Source organism: Melanaphis sacchari, unplaced genomic scaffold (assembly GCF_002803265.2).
Source record: "Melanaphis sacchari strain LSU unplaced genomic scaffold, SCAv2.0 Contig1_pilon_pilon, whole genome shotgun sequence".
NCBI lineage: Eukaryota > Metazoa > Arthropoda > Insecta > Hemiptera > Aphididae > Melanaphis > Melanaphis sacchari.
The window spans coordinates 4,909,550-4,936,480 of NW_020270976.1; the positions used below are offsets into that span (position 1 = coordinate 4,909,550).

The 26,931-nt window shown below is 26.3% G+C and overlaps 1 protein-coding gene across 1 annotated transcript in view; it reads right to left on the reverse strand.

Moving 5' to 3' along the window:
- The window catches only part of LOC112593268 (piggyBac transposable element-derived protein 4-like), a 42,475-nt gene extending 19,099 nt beyond the window's left edge, over positions 1-23,376 (reverse strand). Inside the window, exon 1 of the mRNA XM_025337631.1 lies at positions 23,331-23,376. Coding sequence (XP_025193416.1) covers positions 23,331-23,376 — 46 coding nt within the window. The remainder of the gene's footprint in view (positions 1-23,330) is intronic.
- Positions 23,377-26,931: the final 3,555 nt, after the last annotated feature.

A 26,931-nucleotide genomic window follows, 5' to 3' on the forward strand; every position in this document is an offset into this window, starting at 1 on the left:
CAATACTCAATTATCCGCGAGACTAATATTATATAAAATTGTATATACTCAAGGCCGGATCAAACTTCAATTTTCATGGACTTAAGTTCGAGAATGATCAAATCCTTTCAAAGTTGAATACGTTCACAGAACAAATATTATAAGACTAAAACACCTCAAACACATATTATAATTTACCTTGGATGAAAAATCGCTAAAAATTTACCACCAAATACATATCTAATATGTATAGCACGTATATCGGTAAATCATATCTTCTTGTAAAGTCTAACCATATTAGTGCCTATTACAGACTAGTCAGAGATAATAATTGGTAGGTACTACAGCTTTAACGCTGCTATTTTATAGGTGATGTATACTTAAATAATTGAAGCGTTTGGTGTTTTTATTTGTTTTTTTTTTTTTTTTTATATAACTGAATGATAATAAATTAAATAATATTTTTTACCAACCATAGCATTTTATTATACGATTTTCAGTACGTTATAATTCACTGCAAAGCTTTGGGCTCTTTGACAATTAAATGCGATTTTTGTTAGAAAAAAAAAAAAAAACTGGAAAATTAGTTATGAATGTTTTAAATTTGATTACAAGTAATCAGCTTACTCGCATTTTGAATGCTATAAAACGAATAAATTATACTTTATAGCTTATTTAAAATTATTAATCATAATTGATTTATAAATCATAAAATAAATAATATGCGTAATTTGTCTTTTACTAACCCATGAATACGAGTTAATTGCTCTTAAATTTGAAACTCTTTTTGCTTACTAATAATATCAATGTTTATTTCTCGAAAGTTTAATATTTATTACCTTTATGTCTAATTTTCTCGTTGTATTTCAAAACTAACTTAAACCTGCAAACGTGTTTGCTAAAAACTTTAACTGTCAGACGTAATTTAAGTTTATTAATAATTATTTGCATCCAAATTAAACACATTAGAACTACGAAATACAAACGTTGCCGTATTTCATCGAATTCAGTAAAAACACAACATTGACAAAATACATTAATAACCATAGTAATTAGATACTAACTTTGACATCAAAACAAACATTACTTATTATTTAAATATATAATTAAAAATTGTGTCTAACTATACACGATCAACATCCAAGGATGTATTCATTATTGCTGTTCTATAGTATAACACACAATCATGTTATATTAAATCATTAAAATTCGTAATATATTGAATTGTTAAACCTATTCTGAAACGATTTTTAACAATGATTATAAAATATGAGGTAGATGAAAAAATAATCGAACTAGTCATAGTTTTTGCTTTTTAAGTTAAAGTAGGGGTCACGGATTTAGATTCGGTTACGATATTATTATTCGCATTCAAAAAAATGTACATATCATCGGTGAACACGTACAACAATAAGACCATGCATGAAATTAAATAAAAACTTTATCCATCCACGCACAAAATAATAAGGCTAGGGAATTTAAGGGCATGACCGTGATATTATTATTGTTATACGTAGAAAGTGTATAGGTATAATAACATTATGTTTCGCCAAAACTTTCGTCCCTGTGATATGACCACCGTTCATTACTCAACATCAACGTCGCACGACGTGTAAAGTTTTACCAACTCGGCCGACCACCTATTTACACCAATGTATAATAATAATAATAATAATGATAATATGTTCCTAGGGGGTCCACGCGAAGAGAGTTGTTTGTTTTATCGTCAGACAAGAACACTAGGCTGCTGCATAGACGGTATCGGGACTTTACGGATCGAGGGATTCGTCAGCATTTTGCCGGTGACCTAAAAAATAAACCCATCGAAAAAAAAAATATAAGGTCAGTGCGGCTGAAAAGTTGTGAGCCAACGTAAGTGCTTTGGGATTGGTGGGTTAGAATAGAGAAAGGCATGCAGGTAGGTAGGTCGGAATATAGAGATATGTCTTTTGTGCGAGAATTTTTTTTTTTTTCACACCAAAGCGTAATAAACGCGTCTGCTTTTAATGTCGTTCGTTATTTTACCACAACCGTAAAAGGTCGACGACGGACCCTTTTCTTTTAATAATTCAATTTGATGCGCTCCGCGGACCATCACATTTTTAAAACCGTACACGGACGGACTATACTAGATCGTTTGTATAGTATAATATTGTATTAAAGTCATTATAGAAGTAGGCATTGTGCGCCTATCAATTATTATCATCCGCATACACGTGTACAGAATCGTTGTAATAACATGAGTATTATAGAACCAGTTCGAATTCAATATTATAATTGCTATATAATAATATATTATTTATATATTTGTTTGTTTCCCGCTGAAACAAATAAATATTTTAAATTTTACGAAATTACAATGCTATAATACAGAGTTCAAAGCGCAGAACTGGTCCACGTACATTTATATCAGAAAACATGACTTGTTAGAAACATCCTGCATTTACATATGTTTATAAAATGATAATGATTACACATAATAGTAATAACAATAATAATAGAACATCAAATATACAAAATGTATATAATACTTTATGTATGTACTCAGCAATTTTGTATTACCAAGATTGTTAAGAAATTTTTTATGATATTTTACACTCACGCACACCGACTTGAGCACTAATGTACGTGACGAATGCCATACATATATATTATGATTAATATTATTTTTTATTTTTTTTACGTGACAGTGAGGGAGTGTAAGAGAGAGTAAGTAGTAAGTGATGAAGAGATGAGTAGATGTATTATAATGTACGAAGCGTGTACTTATCGTGTAATATTTAAAATTAAAAATTCATTTTTACTTTTTAGACTTCTAAGAGAATTATTATTTTACATCGTATACGAATCAATGATAATGTATTAATGATAAATGTTATCTACATACGAGGCGAAAATTTTCATTTCTCTATGGAATAATGAATATACATGACCATTTTTAATCATCACTGCTTGTTGCAGTAAAAGTCTCAAGACTTAAAACATTTTTATTTTGCTTGCAGTTATTATTTACTAAATATATACGAGTATACCTATACTTATCATTTTAAGTTATAACGAAGTGATAAATGTATTAGTTATTATATTATATTATTTCTAGTCAAAAACGTTTTTGTTTGTGAAATTAAACACATTTATTATAATTTATAACCTACTCAATGACAAGGTGTATACTAGAAATTTATTACGCAGCAGAGTAAATTCTCCGATGCTTTTTTTTTTACATTGATGTATGTTTAAAAAAAAAAAAAAATATATAATTAAGACTAAAAAATAATTTTCTTAATTTTTTAAGCTGATCAAGAATTTATTCATTTTTTTAAAAACACATCAAAGATTGGTAATTATTATTTCATGTAATTTAAGCATACATTATGATTATTTATTTTAAGGGAACGAACATACATGAAAACATAAAAAAATACAAAAACTGTTGCTAGAAACCTATAAACATGAGTACGATAAATGGTTTTGGTATAGTAATAAAAAGGAAATGATGGAGCGAAAACAGCAGTGATAAATGTCGTTAGACAAAGTTTTTACGTTCCTGAAGTACAATCTTAGAGCAAGAAAACAAAATTAACGAGAATAATTTTTTTTCTCAGTCACCAGTTTCGAACATTTTTTTTGGATCACTTTAAACAATCAAAAACCTTTCAATTCCTTAAAACAAATTGAGTTTTTTTTTTTTATCTTTAACTAAAGGAATTATTTTTGTTTAAGTGCTGTTTCACACTGACAGGGAGTATCATTAAACATTAACTGACAAAAAGGTAATGGTTATAATATTCTTTTTAATCAACAGACAAAAATAATACATTTACATTTTTGTTGAAGTATTTTTTTTTTTCTAATAACTGTTTATTACCTGAAACACAAAGGGTTCTATTAAAAATTGCGTTTCCTGCTCTTATCTATTGTATAATTAATAAATAATAACCAACTCTGAATTAACTTAAGTTCTATTATAAATAACACTATAATATAGTATTATTAAACACAATTTAAATGACTATAGTTTATTATTATTTTTTTTTTGAATTAGAATTTTTTAATACAATGTTAATTGAATGACTTAGAAGATTAAATTTTCCAAAACGGAAAAATTAATAAAAAAAAATAAAATATTTATGAAAAATATAACTTTTACGTTTGAACTAGATACAACTATTTAATTATACATCTATACAGTATGTTACAATATTGTACATACGAGCTACGAGTAAAATCAATAGGTTTCAATATCATTTAACTTTGATTGAAATCTAAAAAGCATATTTTTGTATTAAAATTCAATCTGATTTTTATTGATCATTTTTAATGTACCGGAAGATAAACCATTAACATCTAGTTATTTATATCATTAAAAAATATTCATATACGTTCAATTCAATTTATCTAACTATTACTTACAAAAAACTATATTGTACAATATGTTTATCATCGCGCTAATTCTTGAGAGCAATAAACATTTACTTATCAACGTGCATAGCTGTTTCTGTGTTAAAGAAATAATCAGTCCGAGATAACAATAATATTATATTTATGATATTGTAATTTTTGCCACATTGGTAAACATATCTATGCAAATATTATTTATATTATCTCGTTATTATGAGGCCTACTAAACTTTATGATAGTAACTTACGGTACAGAAAGAGTGATTTATTTAGCAATTAAGTTAATCGCTTACTTGAATTTATTTGCGAAAAGGAGTAATTAATTAAATTGTCTGTAGAAAAATGAATATTTATGTCTTATAATTTTGTTTTGTGTACAGTCAGCGTTGATGATGAATACACGTGTTTGCATATTTTATTTAAATAACAAATTGTATTAAATATTTAAACGTCCGTACAGAATACTTAACTGTAATTTTAAACGTATAAGTAAGAAATGTTAAGGGGTTGTTATGATTATAATTTAAATTTTTTTCATTATAATTATGTTTTTTTAACGCATCGGTACTCATAATAATTTTTAGATTGTAAAGCAATGTATATACATTTTTTTTTTTAAATATTTTAAAAAAATGGAGAAATTTGAAATCGAATGTTTTATTTATTATAATAAAACCATATTTTGTATTCATTTAACTTTTTATGATAAAAATAATATGCATTTATAATTTATATAAATGTTTTTTTCCATATAATTTTAAAAATTCATAATATTTAAACGTTTTTGTTTGATGTTGATAAACATAATATACGTTTAACGATATATTGATCGTTGGAGTGTTTGCTGAAAATCTGTAAACAATTTCACATATGTTTATGCATACAAATAATAATAATAATAATAATAATACCATTCTCCTTTCGATTGGCACGAGCCGCGAATATATTACTATCCCATTCACAATACTAAACGACACCTAGTTAAATTGACCTAAACACAAATAGATATTACATTATGCAGGTACTAATATAACAAATCGTGCCATAAGTTCTGCCCTTATTTATCAGTGTTTTATAAATATTTTACATCACTAATGCCTATCTACTATTTCTAGATAGTTCGATTATTTTTCACGTAAATAATTTCAAAAGTATAAAAAATGACACAACGTTGGTTGGAAATCAGTTTACCCGAATTTATCGCAGCTGAACATTGGTCCTCGGAAAGTCTAAAAGTTAATTTTTTAAGCTGATTTGGTGAAATCAGTTGCCTCAATACCGTTTAAATGGTAGTGCGTGCAGAAAAGTCGTCGGATTATTTGAAGAAATTGTGTAAATGATGAAAATTTTGAATAGATATTTATTTATTTTTTTTTTTTTTTTTTTATTTACTTAATTAATGAAGAACAAATAAATAACATCAGATTTTTTTATATTTGTTTTGTTTCATTTATTAAATATACACCAAACTATGAGGGACAGGACTTATGGCACGACTAGGTAATATTCAAGAAAAACGTAAACACACACCATATTATAAAATAACAACTGCTGTATACAGTATATTATTACGCTGCAGGGTTTGTTCACGACGACCGATTTCCCGAATAAATAAATTACGCGGTGTGCAAAACGTTTCACAGCAGGACGATGTATCGAAACTACGGTTTTATTTCGGTAAAACGCATCGAAATTATTTCGTTCGGGGTGGGGGGGGGGGAAGCAACGTCAATCAACGTTTACCACCGGCCACTGGTCTGAATGTACCGACGAATCACGCCGCTAAACACAATAGATTCATTATGGCGTTCGCGGAAATAGTAATTATAATAATAATAATAATATCGAATTCAAAGGTCGCTTCGGTAATTGCAATTGTTGTTAGAGCATGTTTTAGGGGAAAACGGTGTGATGAAGCTTCGCGGGCCCATAATATATTGTTGTATAAAAATCGAACGGCTGAATAACAATGGTTTGCATCGTTTTAAAAAACGAATAACAAAGCGACCGATGAACGCGCGTATTATGCCACGTTTTATTATTATCACTGGCTCATGTCTATATTATACGGTAGGTTAAAATTATTATTATCATTATTTTCGGAGAGAGCGATGGATTTTAAAGTTTCTACTTCAAAAAAAAAAAAAAAAAAAGTAATTCTAGTAAAATATATCACTACCGTAATTATTCAAAGGTAATGGGGGTGGAAAAACGATAGCAAGATTTTAAATAATTAATTACAACTCTTAATGAAAGTATATACACAGTTTTTTGGTTTAATTGCTGAGATTCATACACCGGATAACAGTAAACAAATTGTCAAAAACTGATGTTCACTTACGATTTATTTTATCTGCATTTACAATGAAATGTATTTGTTTTTTATCATTTTAATTTATTATTATTTTATTATATGTTAAAGTTCTCCAAAAAATTTCAATTGCCAAATCTATCAATCGGAACGTTAATTATGCAGGTATTTACAATAATACTTAATAATAATTATTGATAGAGTATGTACTTTATACGTCAATGATATTATAGTATATAAAGCGGAACCAAGGGTGAAATAAGGAAACGGAGCACTACATGATCACTGCATTTTTTTTTTACGCAACGTTGCATATCGTTTAATTTCGTCAGAAAAAATAATGATTTGTCTCAATGAAACCGTTGATAATCTTATCAACATTTTTAAGACTTTATATTTTTTCTTTGGTGTGCTATTTTGTTGTTACGGATCCGTTTGTTACAACTTAATTCGATTTTTCACTGCAGATAAGTGGAATTCAAACTATACAATAACTCAAGTACATTATTTATTATAAATGTATTATATATTGTGTTCAATGTTGTTACATTTGTAATTTTATTTGACATTTAATATTTATGTTTTCGTGATAAAAATGTTATTAGGTACACAGTGCCGTATTAACGTATAGGCAGGGTAGGCACGTGCCTAGAGCTAGATAAAAGTGGCTGTCAGAGGGGACTATTTTTTTTTTTAATAGTAGCACTGTGTCAGTTTAACCGAGTGTTCACGGCGAATGTCTTAAATCTTATTAATCTTAAATATGGTTTTTTGATTACACCTGCAACCTTAGATCATATACAATGTCCCGATATTTTGAAGCACATAATATAAGCGACGAGTCTCGTAATGAGATGTTCGATCTGCGCACGCGCTTATATACTCGCCTAAAAAATAGATTTGAAGCTTACTCAGATATTCTAAATATTTTTGGATTTATCCCTACAATAAACAAAACAGATTCAGTTCAAACTATCAAAAATATTTGTCAATCTATTGTAAAAAAATTTGTGGCAGATATTCAAAGCTCAGATGTGTTATTAGATGAGTGCCTATTCATTTTAAAGAATTAATGAAATTAGAAGAAAAATTATTTATATCGGTTAAAAATTCAGTTACATTTACAATGTCATCTTAAATTAAAAGTAATGAGCTTGATGATGTTTTTCCAATTCTTAATATAGTTTTAAGAATGTTCCTTTGTATAGCCGTAAAAAATTGTACCGGGAACGGGCATTTTCAGTCTTAAAACGAGTAAAAAATTATTTACCATCTTTTATGTCTAAGAAAAGGTTAAACACTGTAGCTCTATTGAATATTGAAACTAAATTATTAAGTGCTATTAAATGATGTAACAAATGACTTCAGTTCTAAAAAGGCAAGAAAAAAGTTGTGAATTAAAATAACTAAATAAATCTAAACATTTTTATAATTTTATTATTATTATTATTTTTTTTTTTTTTTTGACAATGGACTATAAGAATATGTTTGCCTAGGGCTACAGCCGATTTTAATCCGACACTGTAGGTACATGTTATAAATTATATTTTGGGACACAACAAAATGGGAAGAAACGTTGAGGTATTATAAAACATACCCTATTACACTTCATTATTTATTTTTTTTTTTTTTTAGTGTTTATTTAAAAGTTGAATGTTATATTAATTATATATTTGAGTTATTAATGTGATCAATAAAATCAATTGCTATCAATATTGTAAAACATTAATTTTTTGAGAATTGAAAGCTTTGCATTTAATAGAATACTGTAAAACTGAGTCGGAGCATACAGTTCTCTATTATAATGATTTTTATCGATATTGAAAGATAATAATTCACTTAGTATACTATTATTTTATTCGGTCACCAATAGAAATATAGATTTTCTACAATGAGACTACATGTTTCTAACAACCCTCAACTGTGACGCTATCACTGGTGCATCGTGTATTATTATTATATATATATATATATATATAATATATATAGGTACGTTCACATATATTTATTATTTTATGATAATAATATAGTGTGTTCGTTATAAAAACGAAGCGACGTGTAACGAAAGAATATTATGCGCACACCGCATGAGGGGCGTAAAGTCTGGTGATTTTTTTTCTTCTGGGATCGCGCGCGCAAAAAAAAAAAAAAAAATTAAATAAAGCCGACGCAATCTGTTCACGTCAGACCAAAAGGTACAAATTTGGTATACAAAACGTATAATAACGACATTCCCGCGGTTATATTATTTTTTCGACATTTTCGAGTCATACATCAACTGGCGACCTGCACGAGCACTATATATAGGTACGCCGGTGAAAGAGTGTAGAATATAAAATAAAATACAACCATGGCAGTTGACGCGTACAAGGGTCCTATCGAATTATACGCGTATATTTATACATATTTTACACAAATATATGCAATCGTTTTGTTCGTGTGATGTATATTATATTTTTTCTTGAGTTTTTCCTCATTAAAAGGCACTCGATCGTGAGCTGTTGACATTTGGGGAAAATAGCGTTCGAAAACTAGAGTATACATAGTTATATGGGTGTATGAATTTTGTGTGTAAACCAAGCAACTATCATATAACACAATAGTACATATTATATGTCTATCGTCAGATTATTTAGCCAAAAGGATGTAACTCACATAAAGTGATTTTTTTTTTTTTTTATCATTTTATAAAAAATTTACGCATAGGCATCCATGAAATTCATGTCAAACTATAAATATTATTTATATTTATCTTAAAGGATCTTCTTAAATAAAAAAAAAAAAAAAAAACCTTTGGAGGTTCAACAAATAATTTAATAATTATACATGTTTGGGTATTCTACCGGCCAGATTAACTTTACAAAAAAATAGTTATAATGGTCTCAACAAAAGAATTTTTTCTAACAAATAACAATCAAAGTAACTTTAATCATATAAGAGAAGTTAGAGTATCTGATGTACCTGACAAGTATACCAAAAAAACTTTTCAAACATTTTCGTTAGATCCAATCTATTTTAACCGAATGCTGATTGTCGATAATAAAAATACCATAACTGAGAAATATAATAGTAAGAAAAGTTTATAAGTGACTTTATTCAAAATTAATTAATTAATTAACTCAAAATTACGTGATTCATCTTATTTCATGTGATTACGTGACATGGCACGTGTAATCTTTGTAAATTTGTCTTATGATGTTTTTTTAGTCATAATTTATGTTTTTTAATTTTTGTTTTGTATACGCTAAGTATAATACCTATGATTATGTCGTAATTTTAAATTAAATTGTATAAATAATAATAAAAAAAATAAAATAAAATAAGAATATATAACTCTTTGCTTTATCACAAGTTATACTTATAGGAGTAGCATATTTAAATGTATTTATGTATATATTTAAATTTAATTTAATAAAAAAAAAAAATAATAATTATAATAACTATAATAAATTTGAACTGTACGTCTCTCATTTCATATTTTATAGGTTTTCAAGTGTTAATGCCTACATTTATGACTATGTACATATTATGAAAGGGCATATAGAGTGTTTGTTATTTTTATCATTAAACTTCTTTCTCTCTTTCACTATTAATGGTTATTGACTTGTATTCTATCTTTCTTACTCAATAATAAAGTTCGCTTGCAGTATACAATTAATTTTTTAATATGCCTATGCGATTCTTTAAAATAATCGTATTTCTAATAAAATTTAGGAATTTAAGACAAAAAAATATGCAAGTACATTAAAAAGTAGGTACCTAGCTTGCACATAATTAATAAATTAAGTACTTTAAATATATTCCTTAGATGAATATTTAATACATTTTGGGTCCAAATAATTGGTTGAAACGAATAATATTTTTGTTTTTAATTATTTACGTCCTTTACCAATGAGGTTAAGGTTGTATTAATTGCCAACTACTACAGCTGTGTAAATTCTGCCACGTACCTTAAAACGTTTTTCCGATCGTTCGGTCTGTCAGTAGCCATCGTATGTCAGCGATATAATGGTATTATTATAAAATTTACAACGTAATAAAGATTGATGGAAAGCTGCCTATGTAACGCTTTTCGTCGAAAAGCCGTCAATATAAATTCAATTCGTCTATACGCGCCAAGCGCCCAAGCGCTTACGTCTGATTGGCGGCGGTATACGCGTACACTATTCATTATTCATTAAAACAATGTTTGGTTTTATTTTTATGTTTTTCACTTTAAGTACTACCAAGGGATGAATAATATTCTAATATTACCGCTATACATAATGGCCACGTGCAGTTACCTACCAAATGATATACAGATAAAATAGTGTTAACCACGTTTGACATCATGCTGTACAAGGACTAGCATAGGTACTTTGCTTGAATTATGCTTTACCCTTTTTTATGTTGATGACTTAGCGTTTGAAGTACAGTGTCTTGATATAGTAATAATTTTTAATTTTAATTGGTCGGGTCAAACATGGAAAGGCTCTTGTTGATACGTTATATTGTACCAACCAATAATGTTCATCAAACATTTCGATTTAGACGTCATAAAAATACACAATAAATAAACAATAATAAAATTATATTATTAAAATAATATAGATGGACAGTCATTATTTAATTTTAAAAAACATTTCTAAAAAACTGTTATATTTGTACACAAAATATACAGTATTTGAATAGTTATTAGCATGTATTATGATTACATCGATAATTAGCATAATTTAATCACACGCCAAAATATAGATATAAAATATAACTATGTTACGGTTTGGTTGTAAAATTAACAATGTAATTTTGAAGTAATTTAACTTGTATTTATGTATTTATTTTTATTTAAAATTAAATGTGTATCCTTTGTTAAAATAAAAAAAAAAAAACAAAAAATTAAATGTTTACTATACATAAATAACTACTTTTTTTTTGTTATATATTTTATATATTTAACATTAATGTTTTCTTATCTTTTAAAGTTCAAAAATTTACACCAAGCTTACTGCACTTTTTCTATGAATTTTCACACAATATGTTGTTTCAAAAATTTAAATTAAATTATATTCATGATGTTTATAATTTTCCGAATTGCAATAAACTGTATAAAGCATTAAGAAAGTTTTGAAATCCTAAATTTAAAGTAGGAATTGCATATATATATATATATACAACGGTTGATGATTATAATTTAATTTAATTAACGGGTAATTTAATGATAATACTGTTCAAAGTTATCGGTTAATATTATATTTAATCGTTACTGTACATGTAATCGTATGATGTGATCTCCGTCACAAAAGTAGTGTTTTCAAACTTTCTTGGAACGCTTATTCTCTGCGTAAACATAATAAACATAATACTAATAATATATTGAAATATTTACAACGTTAAAATTTAAACTATTTACATAACTTTCGACTATTACATTTCAGATGTGCTGCAGCTGAATAATAATTATTAGTTATCGCCGTTTAGTATGTAGATTGTAGGTACATACAAACAAATCATATCTGAAATAATAAATTTAAGTTCAAATTCATTTTCTTCGTGTTTAAAATAATATAATCAAAATACCGTTGTAATGTTATTTTAGTGTCCATTATAATGCTATGGAAATACTTTAAAACGTAGTTTTCTTAGCTAATTAAGTGAAGTCATAAGATAATCTAAATAAATATAAAATATAAATTTTTCTATAGCTATTTTAAAGATAAACATTTATATTCTGACGCCGATTTAAATCTTCATAATATTTGTATATATAAATCATAATAGATATTTATTTATAATGTTAAAATCTTGCGTTACACTGCATAAGTTGTACCAAGAAGTCAATGCATAAAATAATCAACTACGTTAATATAACAACCAAAAATAAAAATAAAATGGATCCGTAAAATCTGGATACAACATAATATAACTACTATACCTACGAATCGGATTTTTCGTAAAACCACGTAATTACGGGCATGCTATGGCAAGTTATAATGTAATTAAATTACTATAGCAACCTGGCTATACATTTTTTACCTGTTATTTAAAAAAATATTTCTTTGATTTGATGTTTTTTTTACGTGCTAGAGAAAATATCAAGCAGCATGCCGGGTTTTATTTAAAACATACACAAATAGAAGTGAAGTTGAAGATAGTAAAATAAACATTAAATAAGAATTAGATTAATCAAACTTATGTTATTTCTTTTAAAAAATATCCAAAGAATTATAATTGTTTTTTTGTACAATTATGATTATTAATTTTTATATTTATTAAACGCTAGTTTTGACAACATGGGCTATTCATTTAAATATATAACATATAATATGTTGAAATATTGTATCTTACACGATTTAAATGAAAAATCGGTAAATATAAAATGGAGACTTGTGACTAAATACCAAACTCTTGTTTGTGTTAAATGTATTTTGTTTCTATTTGATTGCTTTCAAAGAATGATGTGATATTTCCTAGTGGACAGTCAGGCCCGATTATTTCGTAGGGGTTCTCTGGTATGTTATGTTTTTTCTCTTTTTTTACTGGATCTGCATTCCGTCTTTAAGTGTTTTACCATCAAGGCTATTCTACATGAAGTACATTATGTTGATAGTTGATTTTAAACTAAATGTAAAATGGGTGTAGCTGATTCTTAGGCTGTTACTTGAAACTTGGAATTATTATTATTTAATATAAAACGATATGGTTACAAAAATTATCTAATTTAAATATAAACATTATATGATTATATTTTAAGCATTTATTTTGAACACAATTAAACGAGTACTAAAAAAAGCCACCACCTGCAGGCCATTAACGTGATGTCATAAAACTCAGCGTACTATGCTTTTGTCGATGTTTTAACCCCACGCTACAATGCTCATTGGCACTATAAGTACGCGTGTAAATAATTTACTGAAATTAATATTCCATGTTTGGAGTACGATTTTTAATACTAAACACAATATTATTGTGTACGACGAGGTTGTTTGCGTGTGAGCTACTACAGTACTACACCCTCACCGACCACTTTTTATCCCTTACTCAACCATCCATACCTGCGCACACGCACATACACTCACTTGTATTGTGTACAAAAGTATTAACGTACTCCTCGAATGTGTCTAAGAGAATGGCACTTATAATGGACAATTTATTAAGAAACTCATTTCACGTTTTATGTTTTATATTTTATTGTCATATTAATTATGAATCAGCCAGTTGGAATTCATTTATTAATCAAAACCAGTTATATGATAATTTTTATTCCAAATTGTTCAAACCAGCATAATATATATATATATATATATATATATTATATATATATATATATGATCATACACCGTAAGAAGTATTTTATAACGTGTCGTAGTTATATTATTACCACTTTATTTACTCTATTATCAAACATTTTTATACGTTCAATAATTTTTGGTATTTATTTAAGTAATATTCATTACTAAGTGAAAACCGAGATTATATCAAATAAATGATCATCGAAAATTAGAAATAGTTAGTTATTTCTATACTACATGAATATTATACGGTTTACGAAAATGGAATAATTATACCTGGTAAACATTTGCACTCCTTATTACATTTTGACATCTTTGCATGTCTCAGCGGATTCGCAAATAACCAAGTTTTGAAGTAAATTGCAATAATATTCTGGTTGAGCTAAATGTTGAAAAGGATATAAGTCTGGACGGGCTTGATATAATTAACTCCTTACTGGTCAGATGATGACAAAAAATTGATTCTAAAATTTCTGGATATCATTAGCAATATTGATATTGATAAGTTAACGGGTTATGTTTACTGATATACTGTGTCAAGCCGACACCTAGCTACATAGTCGATATGCTCACAGTGAATATATTTTATTGTTGAAGATTATAATTATTACAGTAATTTTCATCATGATTGTTTTGTTATTATTATAAAACCTCAAAAATCCATTCTCGTTGTCCCATCTTCAGTACGAACAGAATCTGTTATTATTATTATTATTTAGATATGTTAACTTAATTTAAATTATTCTGAAATACAAAAAAATTTGAAATTATTTAAACTATAAAACATATTCTTATTTCTTAGTGAAACCCATATTAACTGAGTGTTTAAAATACAAAGTGCTTAGGATAAAAAACGATCTGCCCGAACAATTATCAGAAATCATAGGATCTGACTTGAAATCAAACATAAAAGCAATACATTTTCTAAAAATATCTGAATTATATAATTTAATTTAATTTATCATAGTAATATTTTGGTGAAAAAAAAAATGTGAAAAATTTAAAATGTAATCTACGCGCTAATAATCTCTGTTGTTGAAGCGTTATTTTTTTAATAAAAAAAAATAAATATATTTATACATTATTCCCTAATACTATTCTCTGATTTTTACCTAAATGTTTATTGAAATTGTATAAATTATATTTATTTATTTTTTTATAATTTAAACCAAAATCTAGCAGACGATTTTGAGAAATAGTTCTCGAGAAGTATAACCAGATGCGCATTGATCGCTTGTAGCTATTTCACTGGAAGCGTTTGAAAAAGTTATGTGACGCATTGTATGATACATGCGTTTCTCTACAGTAAAACTTGTAGTTTGACATTCGGAGTCTTAATTACTTTTCTCGAGCACACTTTGTGAATTAATTTTTATTGCTATCATGCATATAACATCCACGTAGTTATATTTAATACTGTTTGAGGCGTAGTATTACACGTAGAAGTCTATATGTAATTATAGTAAACGATTATAACAGTATTCGATGTTTAATGTTTATATCCATGTGTGTGTAAGAGTTTGTTGTATGTGTTGGTAGTTAGGTATAATATGTTAAAAGTTAGGTGTACTGACGAAGGATGTAGGGGTGAGTGTTAATAGGAGCGACATGGTAGGTCTAGAAAGTTAGTCGCGTAAAATATTTATATATATTAAGAAAGATAGAGAGAGAGAGAGAATTGAGAAAGGGTGAGAAATACGAGCCTAGGTGTATATATATATATATATATAGTAAGTTGGTGAATACGAGATAGACGTGATTCCAATAACGGAAATATGGCTAAAACCAGAGCGTTTACTCCTTATACCCCTCCGTTACACACACACACGCACACACATACACACACATACACATGTCTCATTTTCCACCCACCCATTTTGTTATAGTTTGAGAGGTATATAATTCCCCTCCCATAGTAATCAGCCGTTGGTGAGAAGGGGTAGAAGACTAAGACTATTCGGCATCCTCGTGTTTGCCATTCAGTCGCCGTTACTTGGAAACTATTATAACCCCTGTTTAATTACAGAGTGTCACTGTGAGAAATTCATACTATGTATGGTGTATATAAGAGCATATATTAAACTCGAGCGCGGTGCTCCTTAGATGTGTGTGAGAATCGTATATTACGGACTGTCGACGCACAAGTGTGACCCCGAATGTATCGTATATGATTTACATAAGGACGATTTATAGAATAAGCAATAAATCATACGTACAAATACGTATATTGCCACAATCGCGTGATAATTATAATATAGCATTCAGAGTAGGGATGGAATGTTAAAAAAATTATCGATATTGATTCTTGCCCCGTTCCAAAAACTTGTTTTCCAGATATTAGTGTTATTATTGACATTGGTTATTATCAGTATTCTTTTTAAATATAAAATATAATTATTATTTAAGAATATTTTTTTTTGCAATCATAATGTAACACATTATTTATACTATGATGGTTTATCTTATCCTTCATAGGAAATGGCCATCTCATCCGAGAACTGATTTTGTTTTAAAAATAATATTTTACATAAAAGTACACTTATAAATATTAAATATAAATATGTATATATTTCATTTTTATTTCAATTATTTTACATCACTTCTAACTAGCAGATATCTCAAAATATCAAATACGTTTCTGCGACTAAGAGTGTTTGATATTTACAGGCTTCACTGAATTTAATAAAAAATTTCGAATATAAAAATTTAAAAAAAAAAAAGTATATTTACACTTTAAACAATAAATTGAATTTAATGAAAATAAAATTAATAATATTGACGTATATTAATACGTCAAAATTTTAAATTACCACAAATAATGTTTTTAAATTTAAAAAAAAATAATTTAACATCATTTTTTTTTTTTTTTTGTTATAAATAAATAATTGTGCCCAATTTAGAATTTAAAATTCTATAAAAAAATGGCCAACCCATGATTCAGATAAACCGCTTTGATTCATCACGTTATATCATCGCTTTTGGCAATAAAAGGTCTTAAAATATTTTTTTCTATGTTAAATCCAAACCTTAAAATGTCTAGTTAATATATGGTGTCTTCTAATACTCTGTTTAAAATTAAAATTTCCATTGAACACGTATAATAAACTGATAGCTAAAGTAGTTATAAACTTAAACTTTCTCCATTTATATAAAATAGGAAGCTTTGACGTTATTTGAACTCAGAACGGTTGGATTTGGTGAGGTTGAATAAAGTTACAAAGTGAAAACTGTTGGTAGACTTAACATTATCTTATAAATTAGAGCATGCATTATAATATTGTTGTATATTTAACTTTATGTTAATAAAGCCATATGCTCTCACCAACCGAGATATGACGACGTTATTTTTAAAATATTTTAATATACACCAAGTAGGGAGTTCCATTATGGTTCAAACATTTTTTCATGACCGATAAGGGTGATATAATATATAGGAATAGTTTTTCTAACTGAATAAAAATCTAACAGTCACCTGTGGTTATATAGTGTACTAGTAGTAATATGACACTAAATACATACAATAATATAATATTCAGGTGATCGACATTTAAATAACACGACGTCAAGTTAATATCTTATAATTCATTATAAAAGTTTTATGCGTCTTCCACATGCTATTGTAGCTGTTGTACATAATAATTGTATAGTGACAAGTTATTTTACGTAAAATCAATAAAAGTATACATATAGACATGTTATTTACTTCTACATTAATGATGCCAAGTTTTAATGGTTTTGTAGGAAAAAAATGATCGATTATTTACTTTTATATTTTGATATAAATACATTTTTAATGATTGGCATTCGCAAGATAAAAATACTTAAAAGAGCAAAGCTAATTATAATTCAACGTATTATATGTGCCTTATATTAATTTTCATTGCATTTAATTTAATATATTACACAATAAATATAATATAAAAAAATTGCCTCTTATTCGTTAGTAAATACGAATTCACTAATAACTAAGTATTATAGAAAGTATATTAAAATATATTTATTGACTATTGTAATTTGTATGAAATTTATCTTATAATAATATCAAAACAAAGGTTGTATATTTGTATAATGGATTAAAATGTAGTTTGAAATATTTTATTGGAATTCAAATGCTATTTGTTTGTTGAATAATGTAGCGTAATAAAACGAAAGAACAATATTAAGAGAAAATACTAAAAAAGTTTTTGAAATAAATTGTTTGAAATTTGAATTATTTATTCGGCAAATTATAACCAATATAAAATGTAGAAATCGAATAGAAAATCGACAAAAGTTATACCTTTTTTTACGTATCTGCAGTTATTTTATTTTTTTAAGTTTTAATTCCATTTAATATAAAGTCCATATTAAAATAAATGTTTATTTGTTGTTTATTATATAAACTTATTTTGTATCTAAGTAAATTGAAACACTATGCTATATTGGCTTATCAGTCTGCAATTATACTAATGGCAGGGATATGAATTATTAAGCAATATACAATATATAGATAAATAGACATACTCAATACATAATGTACTATAAAATATTTTATTCAAATTTCAGACACCATTAATTTGTAAGGAAAATGTCAGGTAGGTAAATACTAAGAAATAAAATAATCCATGGAGTGAAATAATTTATTTGTAGTATAACACTTCTTATAATGTTATGTTTTAATTTACAGCGCTTAAAGTATATGTATTTTATTTGCGTGTGCAATATTACAACACTACTAATACCAAAACTGCATTATGTTATTTTCCATGATGATTTTATTTTTGATTTTTAAATCAATTAAAACTGAATATCAATATAATATAATATTACTAAAATATGATACACGTATATTGTGCTATTAATGAACTCAAGGAATACTGCTGCAGTAGTGTCTAGCAAAATATTATTATCTTCGGAGTTGTAACCGGCGCCGGAAAGCTTTTCGGGCCAACGAAAAACCGGAAATTAATCTCATCCGTTAATTAAACACCCTAATTGAATATTCCCCATGACTCCTAACGAGCAGAACTAATTGAATAAAATTTGCCTTTTTACGTCGTAGTGAAAACGGCAAAACCGTCGTGACGCTTAATTATACGGGAAACCTATCAGCGCCAAATTAGTGGAAAATGAGTCGAGACATGCCGGAAAGCGTTTCGACAAGAAAAACTAATTCGGCGGCGTCGTCTTTATGGGGTTTCTGTTTTTACACAGTTGACATTTTCTCTCTTATTATTTTGTTACCAATATCACTGTCTACCCTTGATTTACATATTATTGTGCTGTATAACGACAGAAAAAAGTACTTTCCCATCAGAAAACACAGATTAATTCGTCTTTCATTAAACTGTATCATCGAATGTCTATATTGCTCCTCGAATGTTAGCGCTAAGTAGGGCTGTTTTAGTAAATACTATTATTAATTTTTCTTTGCAATTACAAAATACATATTCTATTACAGTTTTCATAATTATTTTTTATCTCCTTGATTTTGTATTTTATTCGACATATCCGGTCTTTTGTTTTTGTAGTAAGCTTAAAAATAATGAGCTTTGCTATATTTTATGTTACCAAACAGTACATAAGCTCTTTTCACTATATTATTATCTATACGTATTAAAAATAAGACATCGGTTTTTAGTTTCCCTTATTTTTAATTAACCTTTTTAATTTTAACAAGCTGTTCTAAACCTATATTTTTACTCTCATAAATTTATGGTAGATACGTAAACATTTTTTTTTTTTTTTGTAACATTATCACTATTGTAAAATATAATGAAACATCGCAGCAGGTAATACTTAAAGGGTGTGGCAAAGGGTACCTCACAACATTTTTGTTCACTATTCCACTCATCTAAACATAAATTACTTTTATGATACTACTACTTCGCTAAGTAGTTATTTTAATTAACTAAATAAGTTATAAATTTAATTTTTTTGCATTTAAATCATCAATCAAATATCTTCTGTTTAGGAATATGGAATTTATCTAATGTGTCTAAAAAGTATAAGTAAAAAAAAATATAACATTTCTTCAAAAATATCGTATTTTTATGACTATTTACCAATAAAATAATTGTATAGTATATATTTTCGATTTTAACAATATGGTTATGTATTTAGTATCGACAACGTAATTGTATTGTCCATTTTTGTTGGAGGTCAAACGGGGCCTAAAGAAAAGTAACTGTTAAGTATGCAATGATAATACCAGATCCTGAGTAAAGAAGCTTTTAAAGATATCGAGTGAATTAACAAATTTAATATACATTAAACTACTAAAAATTTCAACAAAAATTACGTACAATTTACGAACATTCTTGCCGTGTTCTATTTTTTTTTTTAAATTATGGCTGTTAAGAAATAATCATATTCCTTAATATAAATGATTTTTTTTTTTTTATTTGTTTGTATTTTATTTCAATACTCAGCAGACAAGAAAAAAACTATTTCTTAATATTATTCTACACATGTGCAAACATGCGAACAGACATAAAAAGGAAACGCAATAAAGCAAATAATAATAATTAATTGACGACTATTTTGAACACGTTTGTTTTAAGCTAGGATAAAACATTTTTACTATCGCAATCTTTCTTACCCAACCATAGTTAATAATATGTATCAATTGATTAAATCTTTCAAAAAAGTTCTGATTAAAAAAAAAAAAATAATTTCAATTTTAGGTTTTATAATATTTTACAATTCGTATAAAACACTGGTTCAAATAAATCTACTGTAATTAGGCAATAGTTGAATAAAAAATATTAATACATGAAATCACTCATTTAGCACATTAAAATATAATTATGTATTATAAAACAGCTTACACATTTGTGTGCATTTAAATTTTAAACTATCCAAAATCAAAATTTACGTCTACGTACATTTTGATAAACAGAATTTATAGTAAAAATAAACTTGCAAGTATAAATATTATATGGTATATCAACCTTGAAAAAAAAAACTATGCTTTATTTAAAATTGTTAAATAACACTGCAGTATTAGATGAATACACATACTAAATAATTATAAACCTAAGTAGCATGATTTTTAATTTCTGATTTTAGTATTTTTAATTTTGTTTCAAAGGTCATAAAAATGTTTGTTAATATGCTATATTGTAATATAAAATATTTATGCATGTATTTCCATATAAAGTAAAAATCCAATGATAAAAATCCAATATATGAAGTGCAGATTATGTACAGTGGCTTGAATGGTAGTTTTATGAACGAGTGGTATAATATAATTTATAAGTATATTTTCACGATTGACTAATTACAGAGTTAAGTAGATATGAGTGCACATTTGTATTAAATCGTATTTAATAAAGATAAAAATCCGATATAAACAATGTGTTGAAGTATATTTACGTATTATATTTGCAGAGTGAATGTAAGAAAAAAAACTACAAAATACAAAAAATATTTAAAAAAAAACAAAAAAAAAACAAAAGAGAACTCCCCGAGCTTCTTAGTTTTGCTTTAATCAAAAGATCTAAGCAAACGCTAATAATTCTCATGATTTTCCCCTTTTTTTTCACGAAAGAAATATTTACGCAAAAAGTCAAGAAAATATTTTGTATAAATTTACGTAATCACAAGCGCTTTGTTTCAAAAAAGAAACCGTGTAATTAATTGAAACGTCGCACTTACAAAATGAAAACAAACAACTGCAGACTCGAATCGTGTTTTCGTATAAACTAATAATATTGGGCGTTGTTTTTTTCTTTGGCAATCTGTCTTTCTCACTGTTACTCAACTGTTACTTGAAAAAACAAAATTAACGATGATAATATTTCTAACCGTATATGAACAGAATTTAGGTGATACCCGTATCATATATAGATTTATATTACTATTTTACGCACTTACAATATCGTTTAAGTCTATGTATGTTATGTGGGGTATTTAGCATAAGAGAACTAATTAGATAGCGCAAGGCATGTTTTTTCAAATTCATATTTTTGATATTATAATGCGAATCATCGTAACCATTAATTTTATATAAAAAAAAAAAAAACAACTAACTTAAAATGATTAAGTATAAAATAATATTATAAAATAGATACTTTATAAACATTATTTAAATTCCAAAACTAAAAAATGTAACAGAGTATTGAAACTGTCAGTCGTTTTTTTATCAGGATATTTTCCAGAAACGAACATAACATTTTAAGGTGGGACGGTGAAGATAAGTTGCCTGTCATTTCTCATCTTAAAACCTTTTGTGATGGGCACTTGTGTTTATACAAAAACAAATAATAACATGAACTTAATATTAATTTACAACAGTAGTAAATGTACAGTTATTATTTCATTGTTTTTACTAATTAAATTTTACGTGTTCAAAAAAAAAAAAAAAATACATAAAACATGTCTAATTCAGGATACGGAAACAATTTACTAAGCAGACATGTAAATTAGTATATTCATAAATTTATTTATTAATTTATACAAGTTAATCATATGTATAAATAGAAAAAATATTTTAATCGTGTGATATCGAGAGAACTAATGATTTTTAGAAATAGTTCTCAAATTTTAAAATAGTTTTTATAATATGATAAAACATCACAAATATGAATAAGGTGATCTTGTTTTACAACTATAAACAAACAGTTTTATAAAATATTATAAAAATAAAACGAATAACTGAATTGTAATATTTATTAACATGGTGTTAAAATAAATAATTTCACTTTCCCCATAAAAATGTGTACAGTACGCGTGTTGACAGCACTTTTTGCCACTTGCAACATCAGTAAAACCACCACCGCCATTACAATATATACCTATATAACATAAATAATCACATAATTTGTATACGTGTAGTGTTGATGATGTAAACGGACTCGGGGGCGTATAATATTATAGTAACCTATGCTGTCATTATACATTAAAATACTAACGAAAACTAGAATACTAATACTGCGATTGAAACTACACCGTTTATTAGCATTAGTTTCATAATAAAAATAATAAATAGATTACGAGTAGTATCATATTAAACAATATAACATGTGGTTAAGTAAAACATATTTAAATATACTAATATGAGCCCTCTACGGATGTGTGAAATGGTTCTCAATAAAATCGATAAAAGATCCATCAAACATTTGTTTTTAATCTACTTGCTTTGAGCATTGAATAATGTTTTTCTTCAATATTGTTATTACCTTTAAAAGGCTGTGTAAAAAATGAACGTGAACGTAGGTAATACAAATATATTGTATTGCGATTTTCAATATAATATGTGACGTACCCACTTGTGATTAAAAAATAAATGAATACTCACCAATGTACATTAACTGTACTAGTTTTAAGGAACATTTATGAAATAAATAAAAATATAATATACGTCTCTTTATTGTTATTATTATTTCTTACGTTTTTGTACTCCTCCCTTAGTCGTTATTTCATCTTCCATTTCCATGTTTTCGATCTAGTGAAACGCTCCTACACAAAATTGAAAGCAACGTCCCATGAAATTACCGTAACTTACCGGACGATACATAGAAAACTTAAACATGAACATAGGGGATAGTATAGTTTGGGAAAAACTGAATGCAGATCTCAGACTCGGGAGTGAATAGCTTTGATGTAGAACATAATTGACTGGCCATCTACTGTAATATTATTGCATATTAGATTCCTAATAATATATAACCTAAATCATATAGTATAATATATATATATACGTCAAAAATTGTATAAATATTATATTCAAGGGACCGAGGAAAAAGGTCATAATATCCAAACTTTAAAAAGAAAAAAAAAATTATGAAAGTATACGATATACCACGATGTTATTAATCTTGTTATCTGTTTATTTTTGTATCGTCATTGAACATAAAGTTTGTAAAAAGAAAAAAAATACGTTTTGTAACAAAAGGAGAAATTTTAACAAATGTGTGCACTTTTTTTTATTTCCGCACGTTTAAATGTTCATATAGTTAGAATAAGTGATAACCAGCCATATTATAATACGTAGCTATAAAAATGTAGACACGCGTTAAATGAATTTCTGAGTGATTCTGTGAACAGTAAAGTTCTTCCACGACCATGCAAACTACTATTGCTCATCAACATTACGATATGAAATACGATTTCGTTAAATATTAATCTCAGCAAGACTATGTTACACAATATTTTTGTAAGCGATTATTATTTACTTTGGTTTTCATGTACGGTAGAAATTAATTCATTGGTAAAATGGTATGAAGCACCTAAAGCGGCAGTGTGTTGAAAAAGCGTCCGTCTTTCTTTTAACTGATTATAATATACGGCAATGATTTTTTCGTTATTACAGTGTAACACATTATAATATTATATACGTTATTTTATTATTATAATCAGATCAACCCAGTTTTAATGAAATTATTTTTTTAGGCGCTTTTATAGTTTAATAATTTTTATCATGTAGTGAATCATCGTGATATAGTTAAAATATATAAGATTGAGTACGTTGAGTTATTTCATTCTGTATTCAAATTTGATATTTGTAATAAATAATAATTTAGATATAAAAATATATTTGAAATTAAACATCATATATGGATAGTTGGTGGGCTGTGGCAATACTCGTATTTCAACTCACATAAAATCTTTAATCCTAGTGCTTGAAAAAGTTGGGTTCAAATTGAATAAATATCATAATTCAAGTATAGGTAGAATGATAGTATTTATAAATTAGAAAAAAAAATTAAATTAAAAATTGAACTATTTAGTTTACCAATAGATACAATTTATGTTCATGTAATGATTGCTAAATAATTATTTGAATTCCAATGATTCATTGTTACGTTAGTATTACATTTATGTTGCTTCAAATAAGTTCATCGCCAAATGTGTTTTATTATAAAATTTATATTACAAATAAATTACTGTTATAATACCTATGGGAGTACAAGCTGATGGGTCGTAAGTATGTTTAGTGCAGAGTAACAAGTTTCCACCCCAGATTATCGTTGATCAAAGTCCAATATATTTGCAAAATTACGAAATTAAGCACTGGACTAATAATTTTAATGATTTAACACACGCACTGCATCCCTTAGGACCTAACCTCGTGTATTATCATAGTACAGTTAACCGGAAAGTGTATACACATAATTTGAGTTACTCGTAAATATTAAAATTATTTTTATTGCATTAACAATTAGTTTTTCCTAATATTATTTTAACATCGAGAAAATTGAAATTTGTAAAAAAAAAAAGATAATATTTTATTTTTAATCGAAACAGTCATTAGATTTTTTTTTTTTAATACGTCTAAACAGTTATTTTTGTGATAATATAACATCATGGATCGAAATATTAAAATCAATGTTTGTAATGTATCGATAAAATTATAGATAGTAAGAACACTAATATAAGATAATAATATAAGCAGGATAATAATATGAATAATTTGATAAATTGTTCTATCAGAGATTTATAAAGATACCAATGAAAACATCATGATAATTCACTATCCTTTTTTGTTTGTTCTATTATTGATTAAGTCATTACAATAGATATATTAAATTTAAATTCAATAATAATTCATTATATGTATAAATAAAATAATTTTTGAGTGAAGGAGGTGGGTGGATCGACTTCTATTTATTTTCTAAAAATAATTTTATGTTTTATTTATTTTCCAAAGTATTGTAGGCTGAATTGCATTTTTATGAGAATATATTGTATAATATAACTTAAAAACAATAATAATTGATTTTATAAAAGTATAAATTAGTTTTAAACATATAAAATATCATACATTTTATTAATTTATTATTTTTAAAAAAATAAAGAAAGTATTGCGTGTAAAGAAAATTATAGTATACATAATGGTTAAATATTGTTTAAGACATACAAATAATCTATATTTTTTTGAATTTCAACAACATACCTATTATTTTTTGAAAAAAAATCATTAATTTTTTGAAAATTTAAATTTTAAATTATTTAAAAATATGAACCTACATATATATTTCCAGTATTATTAAATTACTATGCAATTAACTTAACAATAACTATTAAAATATTTTTGAAAATTTTTCTAATTTTTAAAATGAAGAAAAAAAATTATTTCAACATATTGAATTAAATTTTTTCTTAAAAAGTTCGACATTTATATACTTGAAAAATATTTAAAATTGCTTTATAAGTACGTCATATTTATGAAATGTTTAAATAAATTTTAATTATTTTATAAAGTTTAAAGTTACAACACAATACTTATTTTTTTTTTCTGAAAAGGTATAATCAAAAAGAAAATTTGATATTTTGTAAATATTCGTTTTTAATTCAATTTAAGTCCTACAAGCAGATATTATGTAATTAATTAATTTAACAAAACTTTTGATCAAAAACTAAGACTGTAGCAGATTCAAAACATGATGGCTGAAACAAAAAAACAAAAAAATCTCTATACATAAAATATGCATAATTTTAAGTTTGAATATATTCCTTGTCGTTTCGTTCAGAATTTAAAATATGATTTAATAAAATATGTATACATCATATTAAAGAACATTGACAAATTTGACAAATTCAAGTAAGTAAGTACATTTTGTTTGTGAATTTAGAATTTTTATCTTATTATAAAGTTTTTTTTTAAGCTTTACATATAGAAATAATAAGAAATTTTCTCGATTTTTTTTTAAAACTATATTCTGATCAGTTTTGAAACAAAATGACGTTATAAACTATACCAAATAATATGACATTACTTTTTATTATATTATTGTAATACACACATTTACTTAGGAACAATAAATCCAATGATCCATGCAAGACGTATGATCAAAGTTGTGTTTACTAAACTTATGCATCATTAAGCTAAATCGTTATATCACTTAATATGCAGTTACGTATACATTTTTAGATATAACGGTGGTCGCAGAAAACATGGTATTGAATTATTAGTACCTACAAAAAACTAAAATATTTGTATAAATTATTGACATATTTTGCTACTTGATAGGTAGCTTAAATAGTTTTA